We start from the raw sequence: 8,964 nt of genomic DNA on the forward strand, positions 1-8,964 counted from the left end.
CTGGATCTGTCTAGGGCTCTGGGACCCCGGGGATGGGGCGCTCTCTGTGCCCGGCCCCCTGTGGGCCTGTGTGTGGACAATCTGGTCCCGTGGGAGTGGAGATGGGTCTGTGCCCACTCCTATTCGTGAGACCTGTGTGTCTATTGGATGAAGACACGTTTCATGGGAACCTCACCCTAGGCCAGGACTGGGGCGCCTGGGGGGCTCAGGTGGTTAAGCGTCTGCCTTCGACTCAGGTCATGATCCCAGGGTCCTGGGATCGAGGGCATCCAGCTCCCTGCTCAGCGGGGAGTCTGCTTCTTCCTCTGCCCCTCCCCCTGCTCGTGCGCGCGCGCTCTCTCTCTCTCTCTCTCAAATAAATAAATAAAATCTTTTAAAAACGGGGGGGGGGGCAGGGAAGCGTTGGCTAGGTCTCAAGAGGCCTCTGGCTGCCACCCACAGGACTGCTCACCTGGCAGGTCCAGAGGGCACAGGAACGGGCACTCCCAGAGCCCTCTGCCCGGCGCCAAGGGGTACCCGACACACATGCCCTGGGCCTCTGTCCCCAGCATCTGCTTCCCCATGCCCTAGCCTGCAGATAAAAGTCTGACCTCTGAACTTCAACCTGAGTTTTCCCTCCCCACCCCCACCCCACCCACCTCCAGGTGTAGACCGGCTACAGCCAGCTCTCTGCTGCCCCAGGCTGTCAGGGGCAGGGTCTATCTTCTCACTGCAGTCTCCCTGCAGCCTACTCCTGCCCTCTGGGGGACTGAGTAAACCCTGCCTCCTTGAGCATCACCAGACCCCACCTCCCGTCCAGGGTTAAGGGACACTGGGTGACGGGGGTCCCGGAAGTCAAACAGAGTGTCTAAGGTGAGGAGGGGAGCAGTTGTGCCAGGAAGAGAGGCAGGCTCAGGGATGCCACGCCTGAGGGAGACAGTGAGTCTGGGGTCTCACAGTACGTGCTTCAGGCTGCAGGATGGAGCAGGGAAGAGGGTCGCTGGCCTGACAGCAGTGAGAATGAAGGGGCTCTGCCTGGGGAGACTGGCAAGGGGTCCACGGGACCCAGAACCCCCCCTCTGTCGGTCCTGACTCTGTGGTTCTCACCCCTGCTTAGGAGACATCTGTGGAAGAACTTCCCCAGGCACCTCGTGTTGCCACAGAAACCCAGCAACCCGGGCCAGGCCTGAGGCCGGGCCGGTCAGCCCTCACCGTCCCCCTGTCTCCACGTCCGCAGCCAGGTAAACTAAGGAGGAAGGCAGGCAGTGAACAGCGCTGCCCACAGACATCAGCCACAGAATGATGCTGCTACTTCCAGACCCTCCCAGGGGTAAAATCTCCCACAAATGAAGCCGCTGAGCTTCCCCTCCCCCACCCCCCACGGAAGCCGATGGGGGTGAAGATCAGAGTGTGGCACTGGCCTCTGGCTGCCCATTCAATCGCCCCGCGTCCCTTCCCCATGGGCCGGGGGGCGCTTTCTACCCTGTCGGAGGGGCCCCAGCCCACGAACAAAGGAGGCCTGGGGTGGGGGCTGCGGGCTCCAGCTCGGAGGCCGGCTCAGGACCCTTGTCCCTCTGGAGGGGATCCAGACGGGACCCAGACGGTCACGCCGCCCCCGCGAGGCGATGGCGACTCCAGCCACGCACGTGTCCACACAGGTCCGGCGGGGTCCCACGTGTGCGCCCCCCGCAGCCCGGCCTCCGCTTCTGGGGCTCTGGCCCCAGCTTCCCACCCCGTGGGGACACGTGTGCGCGGGGAGCGCGCCCGGCACCGCCCGGGGTCGAGCACGGCCTCCCACACCCGGACGGCAGCCGGTCGGAGCATCCGCCGACCCGGGCACCCCCCCCCTCCCCGGAGCCGCCTCGTCGCGGCAGCCGTCACCTCCCCCGGCCGCCTCGGCGCCCCTGGGCCCCGCAGTCGGGCCGCAGTCGGGTGGGCGCAGCGGAAGGGAGAGGCCGCGCAGGCACTCACCGCGCGCTGCGCTGCCGCCGCCGCCGCCGCCGCCGCGCTCGCCTCCCCGCCGTGCCGCGCGCCCGGCTGCTCCTCGGCGCGGAGGCGCGTCCGCTCGGCGCTGCGCGCGCTCCGCCCCCTGCCCCCGGCCCTCGGCAAGCGGGCTCCGGCTCCCCCTCCCGGCCGCCGCGGCCACTGCGCCCGCGTGGCCACAGCCGCCGGTCCCCAAAAGGCCCTTCTTTGGTCTCCGGGCCTCCCGGCCCTACATGGGCCATGGACCCAGGGGTTAGCCCCGGCGGGCCAACGGGTGGCAGGGAATGCTGGGGAGAGGGTGTCCCAGGGCAGGAGCGGTCCGTGGTCGCACCGTGGGCGCTGGGGGGACTGATCTGGCCAAGCACCTGCCCACCAACTTGGGGGATGCACAATCCTGCACACAGGTGACTTTGTATCCATTGGTGCTGCACAGTTACTTTGTAGCTGGAGCTCCTCTCCCTCCTGGGCACATGGGAGGAAGCAGGAGCAAGGGGGGTGTCGACGGGGCGGGTAGTGAAGTCTTTACACAAGGTCCCCTCCCAGCAGTGCCCAGGCCTCTGATCTCAGGCCACCCCTTGCCTTCCACCCACTCCTCCACCCAACAAATAAACAGCTTTGAGAAGCAGCCAAAACAGTACATATTTGTTACACATGGGAGGTCACTGTCCCCATACACAGGGAAAGCTTGAAAATGGGGGCCTCTGACCATTGGCCAGGGTACATCAGGGGCCCGCCCAAAGTCAGTGGGGTCTAGGCCTGGGCAGACTCTGGGGACTGTGATGCTGAAGGCTCAGGTGGGGCAAGGTCCCTGGGGGCCAGGCTTGTGCGCTGGATGCTGTCCTTGTACTTCTGGCGGCCGAGCTCCAAGACAGCCCTCACCTCTTCAGCAACATCCAGCCGGTCGCTCTGCTCCAAGGCCTGCACTAGGAGCCCCACAGCCCCTGGCTGCCCGGCCTGGCGCTCAGCCCAGGAGAAGAGCATATGACGGATCTGGCCATCCAGGTCGTCCCTGGGTGGCGGTGGGGGGAGAAGGAGAATGGTGACAGAGAGGCCCAGCCATCACACCCAAGGTTCTGCTCACCCTCCTCGGGTGGATTCCCTGCTCCCTGGGTGAGGTGTGGCCAGACCCTCCCTTTCCTGCCTGTTTGCCCTGTCCCCACTCACCCTGGACAGAACTTCACCCAGCCTCATGAAAAGCTCTCCTGGCAGCCAGGACCCAGGCCTGAGGCTGGTCCAGAGCCAGCATCAGGATGCCCAAAGGAACTCACCGGAACTCATGTCGGATGCGCTGCAGCTCACGGTAGGGCATGCCCAGGTGCAGGGCCACGGCTGGCCAGTCAGGGCCCAGGCGCCCAGCCACATTCTGCAGGTTGCTCTGGGTCAGGAAGCCAGTCTCGGCATCACCCAGGGTCAGAGGGGCCAGGGAGAGGCTGGTCCTCTGCCCCTGCTCTGGCCCCTGGGACCCCCGTAGTCTCTGTGAGGAGGAAGGGGTGCAGTGAGCCCTACCCTCTGCCCCCTGACCAGCCCCGGGCTTCTGTGCCACCCCTGCCCCCTTCACACACGCTGCCCCCCACCCCAGCCACACCGGCAGCTTGATGGGCAGAGTGGCCATCCAGAGGGAGTCTGTGCCCTTCCTCTGCCGGGCAGCCTCTGCCTCCTCAGGGACCTCCTCGGGCACTGCTCCCCGGTAGAAGGACACCTAGTGTTGGGGTGAGATGGGGCTCAGTGTTCTGGCCTCTGCCCAGGCAGCCTGGGGCACCCTACCCCACTGACCCACCTGGCCCCTCACAGCCTGAGCCTGCCGGTCCAGGGCGGTGGTCACATACACCTCCTTCACGTTCTTCAAGTGTGAGTAAAACACAAAGCAGATCCTGCCCGCCACGCAGTCTGGGCGGTCTGGGGGCGGGATGGGCTCAGCAGGGAGCCTGGGGAATGGACCCCAGCATCCTGTCTCTAGGGGCGGGGGGGGGGGCATACCAGCATCCACGTCAATACCCCTCTCAAAGGCAGCAAAGAATTTTTCGCCCTCGAACATCTCCACCGTGTCAGAGGGCTCAGGGCCTCGGTACCGGTCCAGCAGCCGCCGCAGGGTGGCATCCACCTGGGGGGGGCACCCACTGGCTCCAAGCTCAATGCCTCGCACCCCCATGCAGGCCCTCTGCCCTCCCGACGCGGCCCTTCCAGAGCTCTGGAGTCCGCACCCACCTTGTTGCCGGGCAAGCACTGGAGCAGAACCTGCTCGGGGTCCCGGCGCCTCTGCAGGGCGATGAGGTTCACCCTGTGCAGTCGCAGGCGCCCCCAGGCCTTCCGAGCCAGGCCCCCCACGCAGGTCTTGGCGGTGTACCAGAGCCAGTACCTGGGAGGGCCCGGGGGTGAGGGGGCTGCACAGACAGGCTCGCCGCGGGGACAGGGCTGAGGCAGCTGGGCTGGGGGCACTGACCAAGAGAAGTGTGTGACCTGGAAGCGAGCGTACAGGTGGGTGATCTCCAGTGCCACCTGAGCCGTGATGTCGTCCCAGGCTGCTTCAGGAGGGGTCCGGTACAGCAGGTGAAGACAAGCGCGATCCAGACTCAGGCCTGGTGACGCGAGGGGGCCACAGGCTGAGGCGTCCCTGGCAGAGGCTCCCCTGCCGAGAGCACGGCCCCCGCCACCCAGTGGCCATGAGTTCAGCTAGGCCACCTGGCCACCTCTCACCTGTGACACCAGGGGGCAGAGGCAGCTGCACAGTGACAGGCCGCAGGAAGCTGGGGGGGCCGCTCTGGGAGAGGCACAGCACGGGGCTGGCCGCCGCCTCGGGCTCCTCCAGCAGGGCTCGAAGCTCTCTGCTGCCCACGTGCACCACCTGGGGCAAACGGGCGCCTGGAACACTCACCTTTGCACCGAGGCACCACCCACCACTCACAGTGGCTGCCCTGGCCGCACCTGCATGCGGACGTGGCGAGGCTCGTTGGTGGCCCCAGGGGGGAATGTGACCTTGACCCCAGGATGTCCTGAGGAGTACAGCAACGTCCCCTGCGGTGGCACCAGGCAGGTGTTGGACACAGGACGTGAAACCACGAGGAACCACGAGAAGTGGGGCACCTGGCAGTGAGCCCAGAGCCTCTGGGCATGGGGGGTGGGGTCAGAGGGGAGTCAGGGTTAGGTCAGAGCCACCAGGCAGGGCTGACCAGGGGCTGGAGGGAGCCCCTCCCTAGTGCTCCTTCCCAAGAAGGCCTAGGGGGCCCTCACCTTGGGTGCCTCTTCTTCCAGGTAAGTCTCCAGGTCACTCCAGCTGTCATCACTCAGGGTCCTGACCACCACCTCACGGCAACGCCGGGCCCGGGGGGGCACAAAGAGTAGCCACAGGCCCACCTCCTGCCAGGCAAGGGTGGTGTGAGCACTGGGTCCCATGCCTGGGCCCTCCTCCCCTGCCCCCCACCCCGACTCGCCCTGGCCATGCCTGCCGGAAGGCCACCCCGTGGGGCTGCAGCTCCAGGACCCCACTGAGCAGGAAGTCATGGGGACCCAAGGGGACGAGGTGTGGCTCCGGCAGCCAGAGTCGATACTGGATGTTGACAGGGCTAGAGGTGGCCCCAGCAGGGAACTGCAGGCGGACCCCACAGGCCAGGGTCACTGAGCAGCCTTGGGGAGTCACAAGGAAGCTGCAGGAGAGGGTGGGCATCAGGTCAGACAATAGAAGGGGTGTGGCTGGATCGGGGACCCCCAGGAAACTCCAGAAGACCCCTGGGGCATGAACACGGTGTTCATCATGGACAGAGCGACAGCGTAGAGACATGCATCTTCAGCCCCATCCCCCTCCCCACACACACCTGTCCAAATCTGAGTTCAGGAACAGTCTGGGCATTTCGGGGGTCACGGGCGTCTCTGCGGCGGGACAGGCAAGCTGTTAGGACACCTATGGAACCTGCATCCTGGCCCGTCTGTGGCCTGACTCTTCCTAGCAACAAGCCTACCTGGGGGACTGTGGGAGGCAGGTAGAGCCTTGCCCAGGGGGTTCCCCCGAAGGCGCACAAAGGGGGCGTCCAGTAGCTCGGGGGGCACGTCCCGGAGCTGGTTGTCCCTCAGATCCAGTCGGGTGAGCAGCGGGAGGTGGGCTAGGCCAGCAGGCACCGAGGTCAGGAGGTTGCTGTGCAAAACAAGGAACCGCAAGGACCGTAGCCCCACTGCGGGCAGGTGCCAGCTTAGGGCCAGCAGAGGACCACTCAGGGCCACACCCAGCCCTGGCCAGGACAGGATACTCACGCTAGGGCCAAGCAGATGGCCAGACTCGGGGAGCTTGAGAAATCTGTGCAGGGAGCCTTGAAAGCCAGGGAAGGGAAGGCAAACAAGGGCCACCCAGGAGGAGTGAAGGCTCCAAGATGGGCCAAGGCTGTGTGTGCAGGGGCCCCCCGTGGAGGACGAGACAGCAGAAACCAGGCAGCGGCTGAAGGGCACTCCCCGTCAGGCCCAGGGAGCCATGAGGGGCACGACTCCTACTCACCAAGGGAGGTCGGGAGGCCCTGCAGCCGGTTGGAAGCCAGATTGAGCTCGGTGAGGCTGCTCAGGCCTCCAATCTCAGGGGGCAGGGTGTCCAGAAGGTTCTCTGAGAGATCAAGGCGCTGCAGGGTGGCTAGGGATCCCAGTGCTGTAGGCAGCGTCCGCAAGCCGTTGTGGCTCACAGAGAGGAAGGTGAGGGAGGGAAGGGCTCCGAGGGCCTCAGGCAGCTCTGAAAGGCTGTTGTAAGACAGCAGGAGGGTGCTCAGGCCACGCATCTGTGGGATGCAGGCCGGCAGTGTCTCCAGGCTATTGAAGCTCAGATCTAGGTGGGCCAAGCGGGCCAGGCCACTCAGGCCAGCTGGCAGCGTGGTCAGGGAGCCCCGGGAGCAGGCACCCAGCACGTCCCGATGTTGTCCGCCTAGAAAGGGGGAAAGCAGATGTGGCCCTCAGAGCCAGAATCCCAGGGCCCAGCTCAGTGCAGAGGCACAGACCGCTACCCCAACCCCACCCAGAGAGGGACAGACGGAGACACCAGCAGATGCAGGGGGGACAGGGACAGATACCGCAGGCTCATCTCCGCTGAGAGCCATCACCCATGACCTGCCCCAGGAAGAATGCCTACACTGGGGTCTGCTGCAGCCTCCAGGAGCCCGGGCTCAGCCAGCTTCACCTTGTGGGGGGCAGGGTTGGGACAGGGCTGGGACCAGGTGGGGCTCACCTCTGAGGACCAGGGAGCGAAGGTGCCGCAGGCTGCCGGGCACCTGGGCCAGGGTGGCCTCCAGCAGCCGAGGGTCCTCGTGGCCGCTCAGCCGCAAGAACTCCACTTCCAGCAGCTGAGGGGGCCGCTGGGCACACAGATTCAGCAGCCGGTGGCAGCCCCGAGGGTACAGGTCCAGGTTCAGCCGGTTCCCAACCAGGAGAGGGGGGTCCCCAGGCTCCGCATCCACGGCGTCCGCAGCATCTCCCGCAGCATCTTCCGTAGCCGCTGCCTCGGGCTCCAGCCCCTCCACCTCTGCAGCCATCGCCCACCGGCTGTCCTCGGGGTCCAGACATGTCCCAGCCTGCCAAACAGGCCTGCTCAGGCAGGGCCCGGGGAGGCTGCAGAGTCAGGGGGAGGAGTGGAAGGGAGTGGGGATGGGCCCTCCTACTCAGGACAATGGGGATTCTGGCTCGGGGGCAGTCCTTGAGCCAGGCCAGCGGATCCACAGAGCCCAAAGCCTCAGCTGAACAGATCACAGTTGAAATAGGGCTGGGGAATGAGAACCTCAGGACTGGAAAGGCAGCAAGCAGGGAGACCTGTGTGCAGAGGAGCCTGGGGAACCTGATGGGGGGCAGGGGGAGGAGGGAGAAATGAGGCTTCACGTCCCACTTGTGGAAATTTGAACAAGAGACTGCTAGAGCTGTCAGGTCATCCTGGCTGCCCACCCCCCTCCCTGCCCGCTCTGGGTATAAGAGTTTTTTTTTTTTTTTTTTTTTTTAAAGATTTTATTTATTTATTCATGAGAGACAGAGAGAGAGAGAGAGAGAACGGCAGAGGGAGAAGCAGGCTCCCAAGGAGCAGGGAGCCCGATGCGGGACTCGATCCCAGGACCCTGGGATCATGACCTGAGCCGAAGGCAGATGCTTAACCATCTGAGCCACCCAAGCGCCCTGGGTATAAGAGTTTTGGGTCCAGCCCCACCACCAACCTTCACACCCACCAGCTTTGACCAGAGGTCGAGGACTCTTATCTACCACGTGGGGGCAGTGGCCCAGGCAAGGAAAGGGGTGATTGTGCCCGTATGTCAGATAAGTGAATGGGGGGGGCAGGGAGAGCTGGAGTGTGAGCCGCTGGGCGGCCTGGGGTCCTGGAGATGGGACCCCACTTCCTGACCACTGGAGGAGGGTTCGCTCACGCTTCCTGTTCGCACCTAGGTCTGCTGATGAGGGCAGTGGTCTGCACATTCCGGGCTCCGACGGCTTGGGGGCTGGTCCTGGCCGGGAGAGGCCCCGCAGCCTCGCCGTCCCCGCCGGCCGCCCGCGCCCTGCGCGTACCTGCGCTCCAGGCTGGGCGCCGTCCGCCCGCGCGGTCCCGAGCGGGCCGGGCCTCGGGTCCCGCCCAGTCAGGACGCCCCTTGCTCGGGGCTGGGACCGCCGGCGCAGGCCTCCGGGTCCCTCCCCTCCCCGCAGCCCTGGCGATCGGCCGCGGACCCCAACCGGCAGCCGCCAGCCGCCAGCCAGTTGCACCCGGCTTCCTGTTCGTCTGCCTCAGTCCGGCCTCTCCCGCTGGGAAGGCCCGCGGCGCGCGCTGCAAAGCCCGCCCTTTCGGAGATTCCTGGCCCTCGGGCCCGCCCTGCTCCGGAGCGGTGCGTTCTGGCCCCTTCAAGTGAGCTGGTGCAATCTCGGGACGGAGGAGGGCTTTGGGGGCTGATCGCGGCTGCCGCCTCACATCCACCTCTTGCCAGAAGCCAGAGCACTAAATGTGCCATTCCCCGGCCAGCCTCAAGGGCCTCCTTCTCCCGGAAGCCTTCCTGGGCCTCCTCTGGA

The 8,964-nt window shown here is 65.7% G+C and overlaps 1 protein-coding gene across 6 annotated transcripts; it reads right to left on the reverse strand.

The window, feature by feature from the left end:
* Positions 1–2,576: 2,576 nt before the first annotated feature.
* On the reverse strand, positions 2,577–8,925 carry PIDD1 (p53-induced death domain protein 1). Of its 6 annotated transcripts, none has more exons than XM_036083704.2 (16): positions 8,473–8,925; positions 7,157–7,499; positions 6,443–6,856; positions 5,916–6,125; positions 5,772–5,826; positions 5,402–5,603; positions 5,191–5,316; positions 4,885–5,064; positions 4,657–4,804; positions 4,403–4,538; positions 4,168–4,318; positions 3,940–4,063; positions 3,740–3,858; positions 3,548–3,661; positions 3,231–3,436; positions 2,577–2,971 (listed from the first exon to the last, which is right to left on the reverse strand). In XM_036083704.2, exons 2-16 carry the CDS (start codon positions 7,458–7,460, stop codon positions 2,713–2,715), a joined length of 2,748 nt encoding a protein of 915 aa, XP_035939597.1. In that variant the 5' UTR covers positions 7,461–7,499; positions 8,473–8,925; the 3' UTR covers positions 2,577–2,712. The 6 variants fall into 6 exon arrangements, with proteins under 6 accessions (XP_035939597.1, XP_035939594.1, XP_035939595.1 ...); XM_036083701.2 differs by having other exon boundaries at positions 8,349–8,925; XM_036083702.2 differs by having other exon boundaries at positions 7,157–7,512; positions 8,349–8,925.
* Between the last annotated feature and the right edge of the window lie 39 nt (positions 8,926–8,964).

Source organism: Halichoerus grypus, chromosome 11 (assembly GCF_964656455.1).
Source record: "Halichoerus grypus chromosome 11, mHalGry1.hap1.1, whole genome shotgun sequence".
Lineage (NCBI taxonomy): Eukaryota > Metazoa > Chordata > Mammalia > Carnivora > Phocidae > Halichoerus > Halichoerus grypus.

Coding starts and splice junctions, on each gene's coding strand:
- PIDD1 (XM_036083704.2), bottom strand. CDS start 7,460: ATGGCTGCAGAGGTGGAGGGGCTGGAGCCCGAGGCAGCGGCTACGGAA. Junction 6,126..6,442: donor GGGCCTCCCGACCTCCCTTG/GTGAGTAGGAGT, acceptor ACCTGCCCGCAG/TGGGGCTACGGTCCTTGCGG. Junction 5,065..5,190: donor TGGAAGAAGAGGCACCCAAG/GTGAGGGCCCCC, acceptor CCCCATGCCCAG/AGGCTCTGGGCTCACTGCCA.